Raw genomic sequence first — 23,774 nt, forward strand, 5'->3', positions numbered from 1 at the left:
TTATCCTCCAGAGCTGCACTCCCTATTCTGCTGGTGCAGTCACTGTGTACATACATTACTTATCCTGTACTGATCCTGAGTAACATCCTGTATTATACTCCAGAGCTGCACTCCCTATTCTGCTGGTGCAGTCACTGTATACATACATTACTTATCCTGTATTATCCTCCAGAGCTGCACTCACTATTCTGCTGGTGCAGTCACTGTGTACATACATTACTTATCCTGTACTGATCCTGAGTTACATCCTGTATTATCCTCCAGAGCTGCACTCACTATTCTGCTGGTGCAGTCACTGTGTACATACATTACTTATCCTGTACTGATCCTGAGTTACATCCTGTATTATACTCCAGAGCTGCACTCACTATTCTGCTGGTGCAGTCACTGTGTACATACATTACTTATCCTGTACTGATCCTGAGTTACATCCTGTATTATCCTCCAGAGCTGCACTAACTATTCTGCTGGTGGAGTCACTGTGTACATACATTACTTATCCTGTACTGATCCTGAGTTACATCCTGTATTATACTCCAGAGCTGCACTCACTATTCTGCTGGTGCAGTCACTGTGTACATACATTACTTATCCTGTACTGATCCTGAGTTACATCCTGTATTATACTCCAGAGCTGCACTCACTATTCTGCTGGTGCAGTCACTGTGTACATACAGGTGCAGCAAAAACGCCACAAAGAAAATCATGAAGGACAGACGGACATTCTGCAGGAAGGACAGGGATTTGACCCCCTGCAGACTGGGACATCTGGAGAAGACAGGGGAAGGGGGGGGGCGCTACCGCGAGTCTCGTGTGATGCTAACAGTGACGCATCCTGACATGTTTGGGGGTCGCTTCTCATCCGGGAGCAACTTCTCCCAAAGGGTTAGTATTAAAAGGAAGACACATCAAGTATTTACAAAGTTCCCTTGTTCAGATCCTGTTGGGACATGCGGATAATAATATCGCCCCGAGGCCCCCGTGACAGAGCTGTGATAACCTGCACCAAATCCCCATAGTACAGGAGTATGAACCATAATGTATGTGCCAATTCACTGTCAGCAAGCAGCGATTATGAGGAACTGAAAAAGTCGCAGAACTTCTCACAGTACAAATGCAAGAACAGTGCAAAGGCAAAACGGAAGTGCACCCAGCGGTCCGATTCCCAGAGCGGACACCGGGCTGCACACTCACCCCCCGATACTGGGGCAGATGTGGAAAAAGCAATAAATATTTGCCCCCATCTTGTTCTTTTGCTGACCGCGAGCCTAAAAATCACAGCTGCCCCCCTATACACATATTGGGGGCTCATTATATCCCACCCCCAGCGCCATAATTCTCCTTGTGGAAGAAAAAACATCACGTGATCAAGAATCCATCATCCGCCAGCCGTCCAGCGCTCGGCCCAGAATCCATCATCCGCCAGCCGTCCAGCGCTCGGCCCAGAATCCCATCATCCGCCAGCCGTCCAGTGCTCGGCCCAGAACCCCATCATCCGCCAGCCGTCCAGCGCTCGGCCCAGAACCCCATCATCCGCCAGCCGTCCAGCGCTCGGCCCAGAATCCCATCATCCGTCCAGCGCTCGGCCCAGAACCCCATCATCCGTCCAGCGCTCGGCCCAGAACCCCATCATCCGCCAGCCGTCCAGGTCATCGATGCTCGGGAGGAGGGGCCATAGATAAGGGGACTTTCACATTAGCGTTGTTAGAATCCAGCAAACAGTTTGCAAATTGATATCCTTTTTTTTTCTGGATCCGTTAGACAGATCCGGTGAAATACCGGATCCGTCTCATCCGGATTTTTTTCCAAAATCAAAAGTGAAACCAGCTCCTCCTATATCCCGATGCATGCGCAGACCGGAAAACCTGATCTGGCGATGCGGCAATTTCCAGAACACTTGGTACCAGATCCGGCATTAATACATCTTTATGGAAATTAATGCCGGATCCGACAGGTGCGGTTTTGTTCCGGCATTTTGTCCGGTCAAATACCGTACAAGGGACGGAACTGAAGACATCCTGAACAGATTGCATTAGGACCAACCTGATGCGTCTTTTTCCGGTATTAGGACATTTACCGGATTTCACTACTGGAAAAGAATAACGCTAGTGTGGTTACACTGGGCCCAGGACCAGACTGACACACTGTAACAAACTATCAGGACAAGAGGGAGGTTTGTGCTGCTCATATGTTTACCTTACAGACTGGATACATTTGTAACAACCCTTCAGCTGTGAGAAGCATCACAAATGTATATGGACCCAAAGCTGATACATTGTAACAAACTATCAGGTCACGAGAGAGATTGGTGCTACTGATTTGTTAACCTCACAGAGTAGATGCAACTGTAACAACCCCTCAGCTGTGAGAAGCAGACAATGGTGTTCGGCCCTTTGTTACAATGTATCAGTCTGGAGTCGAGGCTGTCAGAGGAAGGTTTGTGTTTCGCTCACAGGGGATTGCTCGGACTTGTACACTGTAACAACACTTCTGCTGTGAGGTCAGCGTGGACGGAATGGGTGCCGATTTGCGCAGGTAGAAGCCATGGTGGTGTCCAGTATCCAACGGGTGGACGGGATTTTACACATCTAATTCACGTGCAGCAGACATTTCCCGGCATGCTGCAGAATCGCGTCCACATTGCCGCAGATTTCACCAATTCCAATGTAGCCGGGGTGAAACGCGTCATGGATTGTCAGCATATAACATATGCATATCTGCGGGGAGATCAGCGGCGGCCCAGGCACAAGCTGTTTGACAATACCAGCACATTGCTGTCATTTCTGGACACGCGGCCAGTACAGGACCACTGCTTCGGGGTGTAAGCAATGCTCCCATTCACTGACAGCAAGCAGAGATCCTGAACATGATAAACAACTGAAATACTATGGTGGAGCGTTCCACCGGCGGACCTAAATGACAAGGCAGGAGAAGGATGATACTTTGTCGCTGTTTTCAGTGGCGGCAGATCCCGCTCCCACACCCCGTGACCGGCGGCTCCTTTGTCCCTCACCCTTTAGAGCCGCGCCGCCCGTGTCGTACATCACCGCGATTAAATACAACTCGTCTGATCGCTCTGCGCAGGATCCAGTATCAAATGTGTTGTGCGCTGCGCGGTTTACAGCTGATTTTGACATCATTATTCTCAGGAGAATAGCAGAAGGGGCGTGGCCAAGAATCAACCCGAAATATTACAGTGTAACCCCCGGCGTAATATCCAGGTGGAGGGGATACGGGGTCACGTACACAGGCACGTGGCTGTACCCACAGGGCACGAGACACTATACACAGGGCACGAGGCTGTACCCACAGGGCACGAGACACTATACACAGGGCACTATACACGGGCACGAGGCTGTACCCACAGGGCACGAGACACTATACACAGGGCACTATACACGGGCACGAGGCTGTACCCACAGGGCACGAGACACTATACACAGGGCACTATACACGGGCACGAGGCTGTACCCACAGGGCACGAGACACTATACACAGGGCACTATACACGGGCACGAGGCTGTACCCACAGGGCACGAGACACTATACACAGGGCACTATACACGGGCACGAGGCTGTACCCACAGGGCACGAGGCACTATACACAGGGCACGAGGCTGTACCCACAGGGCACGAGACACTATACACAGGGCACGAGGCTGTACCCACAGGGCACGAGACACTATACACAGGGCACTATACACAGGCACGAGGCTGTACCCACAGGGCACGAGACACTATACACAGGCACGAGGCTGTACCCACAGGGCACGAGACACTATACACAGGGCACGAGGCTGTACCCACAGGGCACGAGACACTATACACAGGGCACTATACACAGGCACGAGGCTGTACCCACAGGGCACGAGACACTATACACAGGGCACTATACACAGGCACGAGGCTGTACCCACAGGGCACGAGGCACTATACACAGGTAGGTGGCACTATATATACACAGGTAGGTGGCTGCACACACAGGCAGGTGGCACTATATATACACAGGTAGGTGGCTGCGCACACAGGTAGGTAGCACTCTACACAGGCAGGTGGCCCTATATATACACAGGTAGCTAGCACTACATACAGGTAAGCGGCACTATATGTACAGGTAGGTAGCTGCACACACAGGCCGGTGGCACTATATATACACAGGTAGGTGACCATACACACAGGCAGGTGGCACTATATATACAGGTAGGTGACCATACACACAGGCAGGTGGCACTATATATACACAGGTAGGTGGCACTATATATATATATATATATATATATATATATATATATATATATATATATATGTAGGTGACCATATACAGGTAGGTAGCACTATATATACAGGCAGGCAGGTGGCACTATATATACACAGGTAGGTGACCATATACAGGTAGGTGGCCATAGACACAGGTAGGTGGCACTATATATACACAGGTAGGTGACCATATACAGGTAGGTAGCACTATACACACAGGTAGGTGGCTGCACACAGGTAGGTAGCACTATAGACACAGGCAGGTGGCACTATATATACACACAGGTAGGTGGCCGCACACAGGTAGGTAGCACTATACACACACAGGTAGGTGGCTGCACACAGGTAGGTAGCACTATACACACAGGTAGGTGGCCGCACACAGGTAGGTAGCACTATAGACACAGGCAGGTGGCACTATATACAGGTAGGTGGCACTATATATACACAGGTAGGTGGCTGCACACAGGTAGGTAGCACTATACACACAGGTAGGTGGCACTATACACACAGGTAGGTGGCACTATACACACACGTAGGTGGCCGCACACAGGTAGGTAGCACTATACACACAGGTAGGTGGCCATACACACAGGTAGGTAGCACTATACACACAGGTAGGTGGCTGCACACAGGTAGGTAGCACTATACACACAGGTAGGTGGCCATACACACAGGTAGGTAGCACTATACACACAGGTAGGTGGCCGCACACAGGTAGGTAGCACTATACACACAGGTAGGTGGCCGCACACAGGTAGGTAGCACTAAAGACACAGGCAGGCGGCACTATATACAGGTAGGTGGCACTATATATACACACACAGGTAGGTGGCCGCACACAGGTAGGTAGCACTATACACACAGGTAGGTGGCCGCACACAGGTAGGTAGCACCATACACACAGGTAGGTGGCACTATAGACACAGGTAGGTAGCACTATAGACACAGGTAGGTAGCACTATAGACACAGGTAGGTAGCACTATAGACACAGGTAGGTAGCACTATAGACACAGGTAGGTAGCACTATAGACACAGGTAGGTGGCACTATAGACACAGGTAGGTAGCACTATGCACACAGGTAGGTAGCACTATAGACACAGGTAGGTAGCACTATAGACACAGGTAGGTAGCACTATAGACACAGGTAGGTAGCACTATAGACACAGGTAGGTGGCACTATAGACACAGGTAGGTGGCACTATAGACACAGGTAGGTAGCACTATACACACAGGTAGGTGGCCATACACACAGGTAGGTAGCACTATACACACAGGTAGGTAGCACTATACACACAGGTAGGTGGCCGCACACAGGTAGGTAGCACTATAGACACAGGTAGGTAGCACTATAGACACAGGTAGGTAGCACTATAGACACAGGTAGGTGGCCATGCACACAGGTAGGTAGCACTATAGACACAGGCAGGCGGCGGCTCCTCTCCGTACCTTGCAGGTGCTGGTTGATGACGCTCTCCAGCCGCTCCAGCCGCTCGATGATCCGCAGGGTGTCCCCGGCCTTGTCCTCGGGGGGCTCCAGCTTCGGCCGCTCCGGGGGCTCCTGCACGTAGAGGCCGGCCATGTAGTTGGTGACCCAGCCCACATAGAGCAGGCACAGCACGTTACTCATGCCGCTCAGGATCACGCAGGTGGAGACGAGCGGCTTGGTTTTCCTGGTACACAGCAGCATCCTCGGCCTCCTCCTCCATAGAGCGGGCGGGGGTCACCGGCGGCAGCAGCAGCAGAGGTCCCGGGAGCTCCGCCAACTCTTCTCCGCCGCTTCTCATCGCACTGAGCGGGCAGCAGCAGACTACAGGAGAGGAGAGCGGGCACAGCGGGCACCATGTGACAGCCCGGCGGGCCAATCACTGGCGAGAGGGGCGGGGCTTCTCCTGAGGTACTCTACAGTCCGCTCTTCACTCCGCGCATTCCTGCGCTCACAGCTGCGCGTGGAGATCCGCGGGAGACAGAGAGGACATGGCCCGTCACTGTGCGGGAGACGGCCCGTCACTGTGTATGAGACGGCCCGTCACTGTGCGGGAGACAGAGAGGACATGGCCCGTCACTGTGCGGGAGACGGCCCCTCACTGTGTATGAGACGGCCCGTCACTGTGCGAGACAGAGAGGACATGGCCCGTCACTGTGCGGGAGACGGCCCGTCACTGTGTATGAGACGGCCCGTCACTGTGCGAGACAGAGAGGACATGGCCCGTCACTGTGCGGGAGACGGCCCCTCACTGTGCGAGACAGAGAGGACATGGCCCGTCACTGTGTATGAGACGGCCCGTCACTGTGCGAGACAGAGAGGACATAGCCCCTCACTGTGCGAGACAGAGAGGACATAGCCCCTCACTGTGCGGGAGACGGCCGGTCACTGTGCGAGACGGCCCGTCACTGTGCGAGACAGAGAGGACATGGCCCGTCACTGTGTATGAGACGGCCCGTCACTGTGCGAGACGGCCCGTCACTGTGCGAGACAGAGAGGACATGGCCCGTCACTGTGTATGAGACGGCCCGTCACTGTGCGAGACAGAGAGGACATAGCCCCTCACTGTGCGAGACGGCCCGTCACTGTGCGAGACAGAGAGGACATAGCCCCTCACTGTGCGGGAGACGGCCCGTCACTGTGCGAGACAGAGAGTACATAGCCCGTCACTGTGCGAGACAGAGAGGACATGGCCCGTCACTGTGTATGAGACGGCCCGTCACTGTGCGAGACAGAGAGGACATGGCCCGTCACTGTGCGGGAGACGGCCCCTCACTGTGCGAGACAGAGAGTACATAGCCCGTCACTGTGCGAGACAGAGAGTACATAGCCCGTCACTGTGCGAGACGGCCCGTCACAGTGCGAGACAGCCGGTGATAGTGCGAGACAGCCCGTCACTGTGTATGAGACAGACGGTCACCGTGCGAGACGGCCCGTCACTGTGCGGGAGACGGCCCGTCACTGTGCGAGACAGAGAGTACATAGCCCGTCACTGTGCGAGACAGAGAGGACATGGCCCGTCACTGTGCGGGAGACGGCCGGTCACTGTGCGAGACAGAGAGGACATGGCCCGTCACTGTGTATGAGACGGCCCGTCACTGTGCGAGACAGAGAGGACATGGCCCGTCACTGTGTATGAGACGCCCGTCACTGTGCGAGACAGAGAGGACATGGCCCGTCACTGTGCGGGAGACAGAGAGTACATAGCCCGTCACTGTGCGAGACAGAGAGTACATAGCCCATCACTGTGCGAGACGGCCCGTCACAGTGCGAGACAGCCGGTGATAGTGCGAGACAGCCCGTCACTGTGTATGAGACAGACGGTCACCGTGCGAGACGGCCCGTCACCGCGTATGAGACAGAGAGTACATAGCCCGTTACTGTGCGAGACAGAGAGTACATAGCCCCTCACTGTGTACAATACAGCCCGTCACTGTGCGAGACGGCCCACACTGTGCGAGACAGCCCGTCACTGTGTATGAGACAGACAGTCACCGTGCGAGACCGCCCCTCACTGTGCGCGAGACAGAGAGTACATAGCCCGTCACCGTGTATGAGACAGACGGTCACTGTGCGAAATGGCCCGTCACTGTGCGAGACGGCCCATCACAGTGTGCGCACATTCCTGCGCTCAGAGCTGCGCACGGAGATCCGCGGGAGACAGACAGTACATAGCCCGTCACTGTGCGAGACGGCCCGTCATTGTGTAAGACAGCCCGTCACAGTGTACGAGACAGCCATCACAGTGTAAGACAGCCCCTCACAGTGTACGAGACAGCCCGTCACAGTGTATGAGACAGCCCGTCACAGTGTATGAGACAGCCCGTCACAGTGTGAGACAGCCCGTCACAGTGTACGAGACAGCCCCTCACAGTGTGAGACAGTCGTCACAGTGCAAGACAGCCCATCAAAGTGTACGAGACAGCCTGTCATCACTGTATGAGACAGCCGATCACAGTGTATGAGACAGCCCATCACAGTGTATGAGACAGCCCATCACAGTGTATGGGACAGCCCTTCATCACAGTGTATGAGACAGTCTGTCACAGTGTATGAGACAGCCCATCACAGAGTACGAGACAGCCCGTATCAGTGTACGAGACAGCCCATATCAGTGTACGAGACAGCCCGTATTAGACAGCCCGTCACAGTGTACGAGACAGCCTGTCATCACAGTGTAGAAGACAGCCCGTCATCACAGTGTACGAGACAGCCCGTCACAGTGTACGAGACAGCCCCCCCCCCCCCACACACACACACTATTGTTATATTACTTATCCTGCATTATACTCCAGAGCTGCACTCACTATTCTGCTGGTGCAGTCACTGTGTACATACATTACTTATCCTGTACTGATCCTGAGTTACATCCTGTATTATACTCCAGAGCTGCACTCACTATTCTGCTGGTGCAATCACTGTGTACATACATTACTTATCCTGTACTGATCCTGAGTTACATCCTGTATTATACTCCAGAGCTGCACTCACTATTCTGCTGGTGCAGTCACTGTGTACATACATTACTTATCCTGTACTGATCCTGAGATACATCCTGTATTATACTCCAGAGCTGCACTCACTATTCTGCTGGTGCAGTCACTGTGTACATACATTACTTATCCTGTATTATACTCCAGAGCTGCACTCACTATTCTGCTGGTGCAGTCACTGTGTACATACATTACTTATCCTGTACTGATCCTCAGTTACATCCTGTATTATACTCCAGAGCTGCACTCACTATTCTGCTGGTGCAGTCACTGTGTACATACATTACTTATCCTGTACTGATCCGGAGTTACATCCTGTATTATACTCCAGAGCTGCACTCACTATTCTGCTGGTGCAGTCACTGTGTACATACATTACTTATCCTGTACTGATCCTGAGTTACATCCTGTATTATACTCCAGAGCTGCACTCACTATTCTGCTGGTGCAGTCACTGTGTACATACATTACTTATCCTGTACTGATCCTGAGTTACATCCTGTATTATACTCCAGAGCTGCACTCACTATTCTGCTGGTGCAGTCACTGTGTACATACATTACTTATCCTGTACGGATCCTGAGTTTTACAGTAAGACACGGAGGCTCATATTGCCATCTCCTTCTTTACTTTTCCACCAATAGCAGCAAAGAAGAAATTTACATAATCATAACAATACAGGCCCCTCCCCTGACAGATCCTATAATAAGCAGTGTCCTCTTCAGTAACTTCCTCTTTCTTTGCTGCTTCCACCAAGATAAGTAACATCTATTCAGTATATTTTTGTGGCCTGATTGCTGTGATGTAAGGGTTAAGCTCGGAGCTTCTGCTGCTCAGACTGCTGTATGTCAGACTGTGTCTCTTAATTGAGTTTATTCCCCTTATATATATTTGTATATTGTTTCTAGGCCTTCATATCTTAGGGATTCATTCTAGGCCCCTCTCCCTTGCTTGGGGGTTCTCCCCTTTTCTTATTGTTTCCCGATTTGTTTTTCCCTGTACTATTTTCCGTTTGCGATTTTGTGGCTTCCGATTCCCACCCTTATTCTGTCCGTTACCCGCGGCCTGCTCCGGCGTCCGGAGGTGTTCCTCCACTCTTTCCTCTCTTCTCCTTGGTGCTCCGTTCACCGTCTCTCTTCGGCGCCGGCTCTGCTTATTTCCCGTGGGTCGCGAGATCTCGGCGGCCATTTTGGGAGCTTCCGCACGTGTTCTCGCGGGATTTCGGCACTGCATCTACACCGGACGGTCTCGGCTCCATCTCTGCGGCTCCTGGGGTGATTAACCCCTCGTTTTGGTTAGTTGGGGGGTTGTTAGGCTAGCACTTGCCATTTTAGCTCCCCCTTAGGTTACCTGCAGCTGGTAGACCTGATTTATTATTTATCATTATTATCTGAATAGACCAAGCATGTCATCCGACCGATCCCCATCTGGGCCTACCCCCCCCTCCATCTGGGGAGCCCAGAAGGTCTGAGATGAATGCACAGGCCCTGGAGTTGCAGCGCTCAGTCTCCAGCGCAATAATTGAAGCCATGGGATCCATGTCATCCATGATCTCCCAGACCATCTCCCAGGCTTTGTCTGCCCATGCCCCTGGCCCCTCTAGTCAGACGCCTGCTATACCTCATCCGCAGCCTGCCGTTTATGATACTCCTAATATACAGGAGAACCTGACTGGTGTGATTTCAGCCACCCTTGATAGCGTGCATAGATCACGCAAAAGAGCCTTACCGCGCCAGGCAGAAAGGGCGCGCACGTGGAAATGTGCTAGAGCACAAACTAGCTGGTGCAGTCACTGTGTACATACATTACTTATCCTGTACTGATCCTGATTAACATGATGTATTATACTCCAGAGCTGCACTCACTATTCTGCTGGTGCAGTCACTGTGTACATACATTACTTATCCTGTACTGATCCTGATTAACATGATGTATTATACTCCAGAGCTGCACTCACTATTCTGCTGGTGCAGTCACTGTGTACATACATTACTTATCCTGTACTGATCCTGAGTTACATCCTGTATTATACTCCAGAGCTGCACTCACTATTCTGCTGGTGCAGTCACTATGTACATACATTACTTATCCTGTACTGATCCTGATTAACATGATGTATTATACTCCAGAGCTGCACTCACTATTCTGCTGGTGCAGTCACTATGTACATACATTACTTATCCTGTACTGATCCTGAGTTACATCCTGTATTATACTCCAGAGCTGCACTCACTGTTCTGCTGGTGGAATCACTGTGTACATACATTACTTATCCTGTACTGATCCTGAGTTACATCCTGTATTATACTCCAGAGCTGCACTCACTGTTCTGCTGGTGGAATCACTATGTACATACACTTTAGATAAGCGTCCAGTGTGCATTACATGTTTGATCACGTTTTCCCTGTCAGTTACACTATGCATCTACTCAAGTCATATCCAGAGCTACAAGTAAGCAGAATTTGAAATACAGCTCTGGAGATGAGTAGGCTCCACAGTACAAGATAAGTAATACACAGTACTTCCCTTGCCCTGTTGAATGCCTCGTGCCCTGGCGCTGTGTTGTGGTGCTGGCATCTTACTGGGCATGGTGTGGGGGAGGGGTCTTCTATGCAGTGTACAGCTCTCCCCTCACCTGTCTTCAGAGCAGCGCTCTTCTCTTGCATGGTGACCAATCAATGCTCTGAGAGTAAAGCTAAGTTCTGTGCATCTGCTGAACACAGCTCATTAACCCCTCATGTGCCAGCAGACTCACCCCAGTCCCTCAGCATTATGTACAGCACCATTTAACCCTTGTTTGCCTGCAGTCCAGCCCTGGGTGCAACACCTCTTCTACAAGAATGTGACAACCTAGTAGACGCTGAGATACCCCACGATGTGCCCCCCAACCAGGATTCGGGGTCTGTAAGGTCTGTGTGTAGGTCTTTTACCATCTTAAAGGGGCAGATGACACGTCTTATGTGTGTGGGGGGGGATGATTGCCGTGCTCCCAACCAATGAAATCAGTGGACACCAACTGCTCCCCCCAACAGAGGATTGTGGGGTCCCATTGTTACCCCCCCCCCCCCCCCCCCCCCAGTATCAGTGCTATTTCGGGGTCTTGCGGCACACACATGCATGTCTTTCCAGTATTCCAGCAGCATTGAGGGGATGCCCTTCATATGTGGGCGGCCCCTTCCCCACCGCAGAGGTCCCGTATCCGTATGTGGCCTTCACACGGGGGTTTTGCAGTTGGTGTATGGGGGGTATTTTGTGGCCCCTCACAAGGGGGTGTAACCCCCATAAATCTGGAGGAAATACTGGAGCAAGGCCTCTTGCACACGACTGTATGGCTTTTTCAGTATTTTGGGATCCGCAAAAAATGGATCTGCAAAAAATACGGATGACGTCCGTGTGCATTCCGTTTTTTGTGGAACAGCCGGCCCCTGATAGAACAGTGCTATCCTTATCCGTTATGCGGACAATAATAGGACATGTTCTATCTTTGAAAGGAATGGAAATACTGAAACGGAAGGCATACGGAGTACCTTCTTTTTTTTGGCGGATCCATTGAAATTAATGGTTCCGTATAGAGTCCGTATACAGAACGCAAAAAAAACGGAACGTAAACGGAAGAAAAAACCTTTGTGTGCAAGAGGCCCAAATCTGATGACGATACGGAGGGTAAATCATCCGGCATACGGAGGGTCTCGATGCACTGTGTGAATGAGGACTTCTGCTCGTGCGCACATTCACCGTCCCTGGGTGACTCCACCGCCGGCTCAAACCTCAAAGTGTTGGGCAGCAGCGCCCCTGGTGGTCATGTGCATTACTGCAGGCCACCTCCTGTCTCAAGGTGAAGGTTCTCAGCTTCTTCTGAGATGTTACAAGATGTGGTCCGGGAGGTCTGTGAGCTTGAATCCCCCTACCTTACCCCCCAAAAATGAGGAGGCCGACCCCCATGTCTTCTCAGGGCCAGAAGAAAAGGTTAAAGGGCTCTACAAGATGAGGCATACATGGCTGCCTCACCTGTCCATAGATTGTGTCCTTAGGTAGGTGGTGCTGTAGTGCTGGCATCATGGCATTAGCAGATTATAGAGGGGGCAGATTATAGGGTGGCTATTATATTGGGGGCAGATTATAGAGGGGGCAGATTATTGGGGGCAGATTATAGAGGGGGCAGATTATAGGGTGCATATTATATTGGGGCAGATTGTGGAGGGGCAGCAGGAAGGGCGTAGCTAAAGGCTCATGGGCCCCGGTGCAAGAGTTCAGCTTGGGCCCCCGTCCCTCAGTGCTTTGTTGCCCGGGGCAGGGAAGCACATAGCGTTTCTGCTGCCTGAGGCAAAAATGTAAACGGCGCACTACACCCCTCCCCATAAATTCTTGACCTATCCCCTTCCCTCCAGCCAGAGGTGTAAGGCCTAGTTCACACGACCATATGGCTTTTATAGTTTTAGCCGTCCGTTTTTCACGGATCTGTTGTTCTGTTTTTGAGTTCCGTTGTGTTTCCGTTCCGCTTTTCCATATGGAATATACAGTATACAGTAATTACATAGAAAGAATTGGGCTGGGCATAACATTTTCAATAGATGGTTCCTCAAAAACGGAACGGATACGGAAGACATACGGATGCATTTCCGTATGTGTTCCGTTTTTTTGCGGACCCATTGACTTGAATGGAGCCACGGAACGTGATTTGCGGGCAATAATAGGACATGTTCTATCTTTCAACGGAACGGAAATACGGAAACGGAATGCTTACGGAACACATTCCGATTTTAATGCGGAACCATTGAAATGAATAGTTCCGTATACGGAACACAAAAAAACGGCCCGTACACTCGCAAAAAAAACGATCGTGTGAACTAGGCCTAACTTGACCAGCATGCACTTTCTATAATACCGGTGTCTTCTTATGCACCACAAGGGTCTTTGGGCCCCTCAGGCTCCTGGGCCCGGTAGCGACGGCTACCTCTGCACCCCCTATAGCTACGCCCCTGGGGGGCAGGTTATAGGGGGGCGTCCCTGTAGATCAGCTCCTTTGTCTATGTCATTGAAGCCGCCCTCTGACCCGCTCCGGCGCCCGCTATCTATTCACACGGGGCGGATTACTTGCTCTCAGTCGCGCACTTTCATGTAGATGGCGGCTCTGAATCGCGTCTCTTCCACCCACCTCATCCACTACAATGGAGTCTATCTGCTAGTGACAATGCTGGGACCTGGCCTGGCACACACACCTGGCACCCTCCCTGCCGGCTACCATGGCAACACTTTATATGGAAACATTTAATATACATTGTATCTGTTCACTACATCTGGAAGTTACTATCTATCACATATCTATCTATTTATCTCTCCCCTCCCCCTCCTGTGTAATGTGCTGCTCCATCACTTTCTTCTAATGCTCCTTTCCCCTGGAAGGCGCCTGCGCTGGTAATGAGGGATGTGGGCGCACGCAGCGATTGTTCTCAGAGATCATTGATTTTTAGCTTTCAGACGATACAGTTAGAACAATGCCGCTAAGTGACTTCTCAGCCGTCACACTGAGTAGAGACCGTTACGACGTATCGCCGCGACTTAATAACTGGGACCGGCGAGCGGCTGAATGGAGAGGAGCCTCTACACAGCGGAGTCTGCGCTCATGCAGGTGTAGGAGAACTTTTTGCAGCAGGAGATGCACCAGAGGACCACTCCACCCTCTACAAATGCAACATTGTTACTGATAAGGTAACAATGTATCCGCCTGGATCCGCGTCCTCCCACAATTCAAGGCAAAGTCATTTCATCCTGATCTTCCTGGTTCATCTGCAAGCTGTGAAATTCCCTTACATATAACCTCATAGACAGTAGGAAGAGTAGCCCCATTACTTACAGGGCCCCTGGGCAGCTGCACAGGTTGCACATGTACTGTGTCTACCCCGTCTCCTCTCTTAAGACGGTCCACAAATTGCTGATCCACAAAACACGGATAGCGGCCATGTGCGTCCTGCCATCTATAGAACAGTCCTATACTTGTCCGTTTTATGGTATAGGTCCTGTGGTGGCTAACCTTCGGCACTCCAGCTGTTGTGAAACTACAACTCCCAGCATGCTCCATTCATTTTTATAAGCGTTCTGACAAGAGCAGAGCAACAATGCATGCTGGGAGTTGTAGTTTTACAACCGCTGGATGAGGATAGCACACTGAGCGCTGTCCGCATCTTTTACGGCCCCATTGAAGTGAATGGTTCCACATCTGATCCGCAAATAATGTGGATCGGATGCGGACAAAAACACAGCCATGTACATGAGCCCTTAGGCACATAATTCAGGCTGTCCTTTGGCCACTTTGGTGACTACAACTCCCCCCATTCACTTTAGCGTTCTCTCTATGGGTTTTCCATGTCACCCGTCTCCATTAACCAGGAGAGGAAATCTCCCAGCATCCTCTGCACACCGCTCCATCTCTGGGATAGGCTGCATTGGGGTTTTGGGGGGGTTTTGCTTTCTAGACATCATTTCGGTGATGTCTCCTTGGGGAAGGTGTCTCATTACCCCGCACTCTCAGCAGTCTGTCAGTCTCGCTGCCCACTCACCAGAAGAATGACTCCCGTAATTAGGGTCTCGCGTTGCGTTGTGCGCCAACATCGCTAATAGGTGTCTCCTGCTGAAGGATGGTTATTTATAGGGAGCATCGCTCAGGATTTAACCTCATTATCTCCTCCTATCATAAGCACACTAATTAACCCCTAACGATCACTGCCTGTCTGTTACTGTAGGACGGATGCACATTTGGTTCGAGGATTATCCATATGGAAAACCATTGACGTGTTCTCCTCTTTTATCTACATAAATCTAAAGTTCTGAGCGGATTCATTTATGAATATATATCTTGATATTCTTCAGAGCTCCAAATCCACTGTACAATTCTTCCTGGAGCTACCACTAGGGGGAGCTCCCTTCAACCATTGAATAATAACGTGGATCATTTGTGATAATAGGGGGAGGAAGGATTGTCTTGAAAAAATATGGAATCAATAGTTTAATGGTACATCATTTTTTATTTTTTTCCCCTTCTCTCTCTCCATGGGCTGTGGGTGGGTTGGGTTTCGGGATGTTAAAAATATGTATTTAAATTGTGGAATTGTTTTGATTTTATTATGTATTTAAAAATTTATAAACAAACAAACAAACAAAAAGAATTCAATAACATTGTATGCAGCGAGCGCCACCTAGTGGTGGCTGCAGGCAGAATTTTAGCATTTAAAGGGGTTCTGGATTTTGATATTGATGGCCTCTCCTCTAGATAGGTGATTACTATTTGATTGTTGGGGTCCGACTCCCGGAACCCCTGCGGATCAGCTGTATGAAGAGATTGCTGCGCTCCGTGAGTACGTAGGTCTCTTCTTAGGCCATGTGATGTCACATTCATTGGGCACACGGCTTAGGTGCAGCTTAGTCCCATTCAAATGGCGCAGAGCCGCAATACCAAGCACAACCACTATCCAATGGATGGCACTGTGCTTGGTGAGCTGTGAGGGGCCCATGGCACTGGCCAAGCTTCGGTGAGCGCTGTGGTTTCCTCAAACAGCTATTATATACAATCACAGAATAGAGAGACAGTTCTTAAAGTTACAACTATCTCCTACTGCATGTGTCAGTCTTCACTGTAGCTTTGGCGTTTTATTCATGTACGGGGTGGCTCTGGCTGATCAGATCCAATTAACATATGAGCCACACCGAGAATGCCACAAAGGGGTTAATCATTGTATAATGAAAAGTTTCTAAATAGACATTGTGTTTCAATGCCTCCCCATTTTCAAGATCTCTGCTTGCTGTCAGTGAATGGAATACTTACTATTTCACAGACGGTATCAAGAACTGACTAAACAGACGTGCTCTAGGCATCCTAGTATGTGCTCATGCACACGACTGAAAAAATACGGATGACATCCGTGTGCATTCCGTATTTTGCAGAAAGGAACAGCTGGCCCTTCATAGAACAGTACTATGCTTGTCCGTAATGCGGACAATAATAAGACATGTTCTGTTTTTTTGCGGAACGGAAATACGGACATACGGAAACGGAATGCACACGGAGTAACTTCCGTTTTTTTTGCAGACCCATTAAAATGAATGGTTCCGCATACGGTCCACAAAGAAAACAGAACGGACACGGAAAGAAAATACGTTTGTGTGCATGAGGCCTATATTTGAGAATTGCTCTTTGCTTCCTTCCCTCCTCAGACTTGTCACATCAGGTCACATAAATCATCCCTGGCTTTCGCTGCCGTCTGACTGACACTGAGATTTTGACATATTTAATATTTAAAACAGATTAAATTAATTTTCATTTTCCAAACTTCCCGTTGTCTGCGGCCTGAGATGTTTGTCGTGCTCAGCGGTGATGATGAGAGACGTCCGCCTGCTTGTTACAGCCTTACTTGTCAGGGATGATGATCACAGTGGATCATGGACTCCCATCATCCTATGTCTCCAGATGACATACATTGTCAGTTGTCATGTTTGCCGGAAGGTCCCTCATGGAAATGTACAGTAATCAAAGGACCCATAATGCAGCACTGTAACAATATGACTCCTGTGTCTGCTGATAGATACATCCACCATTGTCCAGATCTCTGCTTGATGTCAGTAAATTTAGACACTGAAATCCTAGACAGACCCCTGCCTCTCACAGCTGAGGGTTTGTTACTAATGTATCCAGTGTAGACAAACACAGCAGCATCCCATTCCTGTCCTGGTAGTTGTTACAACGTATCAGTGCGAGTAAAATGTATCAGAGATCAGAATCTTTACCTCACAGAGGATTCTCGAGATTAGGGCTCGTTCACATCACCGTCTGGATTTCCGTTCTATTCATCTGTTCAGAGGATGAATAAAACGCAAATAAACGGATCCGTTGTAAATCCCATTCACTTCTATGGAGGTGATAAAGTGTCAGTCAAGGTGGGTTCACACTAGCGTTCTGGATTCCGTTATGGCTTTCCGTTATAACATGGTTGTAACGGAATCCATAAGACGGAAGTCAAAACGGAAGCCTTTAGAGGCATTCCGTTTTGATCCGCCATAATAGAAGTCTATGGGGAAGCATAACGGATCCGTCTGGTTTCCGTTATGCAGAACGGACAAAAAAGTCCTGTCGACAGGGCTTTGTTTTCCGTCTTGCATAATAGGAACCAGACGGATCCGTTATGCTTCCCCATAGACTTCTATTATGGCGGATCAAAACGGAATGCCTCTAAAGGCTTCCGTTTTGACTTCCGTCTTATGGATTCCGTTACAACCATGTTATAACGGAAAGCCATAACGGAATCCAGAACGCAGATGTGAACCCACCCTTACACTCCGTTTGCCTCCTTTCCGTCAGTTTCACGTTATTTTAGACGGAAAAAAAAAACCTACATGCAGGACTTTTGCTCCCGTCTAAAATAATAGATTTGTGATGGATCCGTTTTGTTTTGCATTAAAGTCAATGAGTGACGGATTGCTTTGTATGTGATCCGTTATGCAATACGTTTTTTCTATTCCGGTTTTTTTTTCTGTGCATGCGCAAATGAAATTAAAAAAAGCATCCGTTTAAAAACAATGAATAACGGAACATAACGGAAAGCGAATAGATGCATTGTGTCCATTTTTTAAACTAATCCGTTTCGACAGTCTGGTAAAAGACAGAAAATATGCTTTCCGTTAGTGTCTGTTGGCTTTACCTCATTTATTTTCTTTCCGTTATTCTGAACAGATTACAAATATAACAGAAAGCCTAGCGGTGATGTGAACGAAGCCTAAGATGCAAGTGAAACAAACTCTCAGCTGTTAAAAGTATTACATCTGTGCAGGGATTCGAAGCTATAAAATGTTTCCATTTGCCGACAGCAAGAAAATTGTGTTTAGAAAATTTAGGAATGGTGCATTATCCACAGCTGAGAGTTTGTTACAATTGCATCTGGTCTAGACAATCCTCTGTTAGCTTCAGTCTTGACTCCAGATTGACCAATGCATTAGTTTGTTACAATGTATCAGTGCAGATTGAGGCGGTCATCCCACGAAATGCATTCATCACCCATCCAGACTTGTCACACTTGTATCCGGTCTAGATAATCCTCTGTGAGCTAAGGGTACTTTCACACTAGCGGCAGGACGGATCCGTCAGGCTATTCACCTGTCGGATCAGTCCTGCCACTATTTCGCCATGCCGCCCCCATTGACTATAATGGGGACGGGGTGGAGCTCCGGCGCAGCGCGGCAGTTTGCGGTGAGAGGCTGCCAGACTAAAAAGTCGGACATGCAGGACTTTTAGTCCGGCGGCCTTTCGCTGTGCACTGCTGTGCCGCGCCGGAGCTCCACCCCCGTCCCCATTATAGTCAATGGGGACGGAGCGGCAGCCCGGCTGCACAGCAAAATAGCGGCAGGACGGATCCGACAGGTTGAACAGCTTGTTGGATCCGTCCTGCCGGTAGTGTGAAAGTGCCCTAAATCCATCTTCTCTCTCCTATCCTGAGAGCTTGATACAATGTATCTGTGCAGATAACCTGCTTTCAGCTCCCAGATGGTCATCTAGACTAGACACAACTGCAACAAAGTCTCAGCTGTAAAGAGTATTAGATCTGGGAAGAGATTCAACCTCTGAATTGTTTCTATTCACTGACAGCAATAAGGAATCATGGTGAGGATGTAAAACACTGAAATCTGCAAAATGTTTCATGACACAAAGATAATTCCTTAATAAAACATAGACGTCAAGATGTCTACAGTCCTCCTCTGCCTGTGCTCTGTGTACGGGCGGCAGACACAGGGCGACAAAGAAACTACGAGGAATATGAACCCCTCTGCTGGGTGATTATTGGAAGGATAATATCTGGGGATTGGGGAATTGCTCTACAGTGGATATAAAAAGTCTACACGCCCCTGTATGTGTCCTCTATATATACAGTGGATATAAAAAGTCTACACGCCCCTGTATGTGTCCTCTATATATACAGTGGATATAAAAAGTCTACACACCCCTGTATGTGTCCTCTATATATACAGTGGATATAAAAAAGTCTACACGCCCCTGTATGTGTCCTCTATATATACAGTGGTTATATAAAGTCTACACGCCCCTGCTAAAATGTCAGGTTTCTGTGCTGTAAAAAAAAATGAGACAAAGATAAATCATTTCAGAACTTTTTCCCCCTTTAATGTGACCTATAAACTGTACAACTCAATGGAAAGACAAACTGAAATCTTTTAGGAGGGAAGAAAACAAATATAAAACTAAAATAATCTGGTTGCATAAGTGTGCACACCCTTACACTAATACTTTGTTGAAGCCCCTTTTGATGTTATTCCAGCACTCAGTCTTTTTGGGTCTGAGTCTATCAGCATGGGCACATTTTGACTCTTCTTTGCAGAAACCCTCCAAATCTGTCAGATTGTGAGGGCATCTCCTGGGCACAGCCCTCTTCAGATCACCCCACAGATTGCGAGGGCATCTCCTGGGCACAGCCCTCTTCACATCACCCCACAGATTGGGAGGGCATCTCCTGGGCACAGCCCTCTTCACATCACCCCACAGATTGCGAGGGCACCTCCTGGGCACAGCCCTCTTCAGATCACCCCACAGATTGCGAGGGCATCTCCTGGGCACGGCCCTCTTCAGATCACCCCACAGATTGCGAGGGCATCTCCTGGCCACGGCCCTCTTCAGATCACCCCGCAGACTGCGAGGGCATCTCCTAGGCACAGCCCTCTTCAGATCACCCCACAGATTGCGAGGGCATCTCCTGGGCACGGCTCTCTTCAGATCACCCCATAGATTGCGAGTGCATCTCCTGGGCACAGCCCTCTTCAGATCACCCCACAGATTGCGAGGGCATCTCCTGGCCACGGCCCTCTTCAGATCACCCCACAGATTGCGAGGGCATCTCCTGGGCACAGCCCTCTTCAGATCACCCCGCAGATTGCGAGGGCATCTCCTGGGCACGGCCCTCTTCAGATCACCCCACAGACTGCGAGGGCATCTCCTGGGCACAGCCCTCTTCAGATCACCCCGCAGATTGCGAGGGCATCTCCTGGGCACAGCCCTCTTCAGATCACCCCGCAGATTGCGAGGGCATCTCCTGGGCACAGCCCTCTTCAGATCACCCCACAGATGGTGAGGGCATCTCCTGGGCACAGCCCTCTTCAGATCACCCCACAGATGGCGAGGGCATCTCCTGGGCACAGCCCTCTTCAGATCACCCCACAGATGGCGAGGGCATCTCCTGGGCACGGCCCTCTTCAGATCACCCCACAGATTGCGAGGGCATCTCCTGGGCACGGCCCTCTTCAGATCACCCCACAGATTGCGAGGGCATCTCCTGGGCACAGCCCTCTTCAGATCACCCCACAGACTGTGAGGGCATCTCCTGGGCACATCCCTCTTCACATCACCCCACAGATTGTCACTCGGATTCAGGTCTGGGCTCTGGCTGGGCCATTCCAAAGCTTTCATCTTCTTCTGGTGAAGCCATTCCTTGGTGATTTGGATGTCTGCTTTGGGTCGTTGTCAGCAGAAGCCTGAAGGTTTTGGCCAATATTGACCGGTATTTGGAACTGTTCAGAATTCCCTCCAGCTTAACTAAGGCCCCAGTGCCAGCTGAAGAAGAGCAGCCCCTTGGCATGATGCTGCCCCCACCAGGCTTCACTGTGGGGATGGGGTTCTTCTGGTGATGGGCAGGGTTGTTTTGGGGCCAAACATATCTTTGGGAATTGTGGCCAAAAAGTTCCACCTTGGCTTCATCAGACCATAACACCTTTTCCCACTTGCTTCTGGGAGACTTCAGATGTGTTTTTGCAGAATGTCGCCTGGCTTGAATGTTTCTCTTGGTAAGAAGAGGCTTCCGTCTTGCCCCTCTCCCCCATAGCCCAGACATATGGAGAATACGGGAGATTGTTGTCACATGGACCACACGGCCAGGACTGGACAGATATTCCTGCAGCTCCTGTAATGTTGCTGTCGGCCTCTTGGTCGCCTCCCAGACCAGTTTTCTTCTCGTCTTGTGGACCGTGGCTTCTGCTGTGGGAAGAGACTAAGGACATTTCAGGAAAGACCAACTAGAGCAGCTGAGCTTTATCTGGGGTCAATCAGAGGCCCTTTACATGATGGCCGGTGTATGCTGACTGCTATCTAACAGGATTCTGAATGTGATTGCTTCATTCTGAACACAGCTACATCCCCAGTTATAAGAGGGGGTGCACACTTATGCAACCAGATTATTTTAGTTTTATATTTTTTCTTCCCTCCACCTAAAAGATTTCAGTTTGTTTTTCCGTTGAGTTGTACCGTTTATAGGTAACATTAAAGGTGGAAAAAGTTCTGAAATTATTTCTTTGTCTCATTTTTTTACATCACAGAAACCTGACATTTTAACAGGGGCGTGTAGACTTTTATATCCACTGTATATATAGAGGACACATACAGGGGCGTGTAGACTTTTTATATCCACTGTATATATAGAGGACACATAGAGGGGCGTGTAGACTTTTTATATCCACTGTACATATAGAGGACACATACAGGGGCGTGTAGACTTTTTATATCCACTGTACATATAGAGGACACATACAGGGGCGTGTAGACTTTTTATATCCACTGTATATATAGAGGACACATACAGGGGCGTGTAGACTTTTTATATCCACTGTATATATAGAGGACACATACAGGGGCGTGTAGACTTTTTATATCCACTGTATATATAGAGGACACATACAGGGGCATGAAGACTTTTTATATCCACTGTATATATAGAGGACACATACAGGGGCGTGTAGACTTTTTATAACCACTGTATATATAGAGGACACATACAGGGGGGTGTAGACTTTTTTATATCCACTGTATATATAGAGGACACATACATGGGCGTGTAGACTTTTTATATCCACTGTATATATAGAGGACACATACAGGGGCGTGTAGACTTTTTATATCCACTGTATATATAGAGGACACATACAGGGGCGTGTAGACTTTTTATATCCACTGTATATATAGAGGACACATACAGGGGCGTGTAGACTTTTTATATCCACTGTATATATAGAGGACACATACAGGGGCGTGTAGACTTTTTATATCCACTGTATATATAGAGGACACATACAGGGGCGTGTAGACTTTTTTATATCCACTGTATATATAGAGGACACATACAGGGGCGTGTAGACTTTGTATATATAGAGGACACATACAGGGGTGTGTAGACTTTTTATATCCACTGTATATATAGAGGACACATACAGGGGTGTGTAGACTTTTTATATCCACTGTATATATAGAGGACACATACAGGGGCGTGTAGACTTTTTATATCCACTGTATATATAGAGGACACATACAGGGGCGTGTAGACTTTTTATATCCACTGTATATATAGAGGACACATACAGGGGCGTGTAGACTTTTTATATCCACTGTATATATAGAGGACACATACAGGGGCGTGTAGACTTTTTATAGCCACTGTATATATAGAGGACACATACAGGGGCGTGTAGACTTTTTATAGCCACTGTATATATAGAGGACACATACAGGGGCGTGTAGACTTTTTATAGCCACTGTATATATAGAGGACACATACAGGGGCGTGTAGACTTTTTATAGCCACTGTATATATAGAGGACACATACAGTGGCGTGTAGACTTTTTATAGCCACTGTATATATAGAGGACACATACAGGGGCGTGTAGACTTTTTATAGCCACTGTATATATAGAGGACACATACAGGGGCGTGTTGACTTTTTATATCCACTGTATATATAGAGGACACATACAGGGGCATGTAGACTTTTTATATCCACTGTATATATAGAGGACACATACAGGGGCATGTAGACTTTTATATCCACTGTACATATAGAGGACACATACAGGGGCGTGTAGACTTTTTATATCCACTGTACATATAGAGGACACATACAGGGGCGTGTAGACTTTTTATATCCACTGTATATATAGAGGACACATACAGGGGCGTGTAGACTTTGTATATCCACTGTATATATAGAGGACACATACAGGGG

The 23,774-nt window shown here is 49.1% G+C and overlaps 1 protein-coding gene across 1 annotated transcript in view; it reads right to left on the reverse strand.

The window, feature by feature from the left end:
* Positions 1-6,072, reverse strand: part of GALNT18 (polypeptide N-acetylgalactosaminyltransferase 18) — a 507,876-nt gene extending 501,804 nt beyond the window's left edge. Inside the window, exon 1 of the mRNA XM_040410370.1 lies at positions 5,709-6,072. Coding sequence (XP_040266304.1) covers positions 5,709-5,949 — 241 coding nt within the window. The 5' untranslated portion in view covers positions 5,950-6,072. The remainder of the gene's footprint in view (positions 1-5,708) is intronic.
* Between the last annotated feature and the right edge of the window lie 17,702 nt (positions 6,073-23,774).

The sequence above is a fragment of the Bufo bufo genome, chromosome 10 (genome assembly GCF_905171765.1).
Source record: "Bufo bufo chromosome 10, aBufBuf1.1, whole genome shotgun sequence".
Lineage (NCBI taxonomy): Eukaryota > Metazoa > Chordata > Amphibia > Anura > Bufonidae > Bufo > Bufo bufo.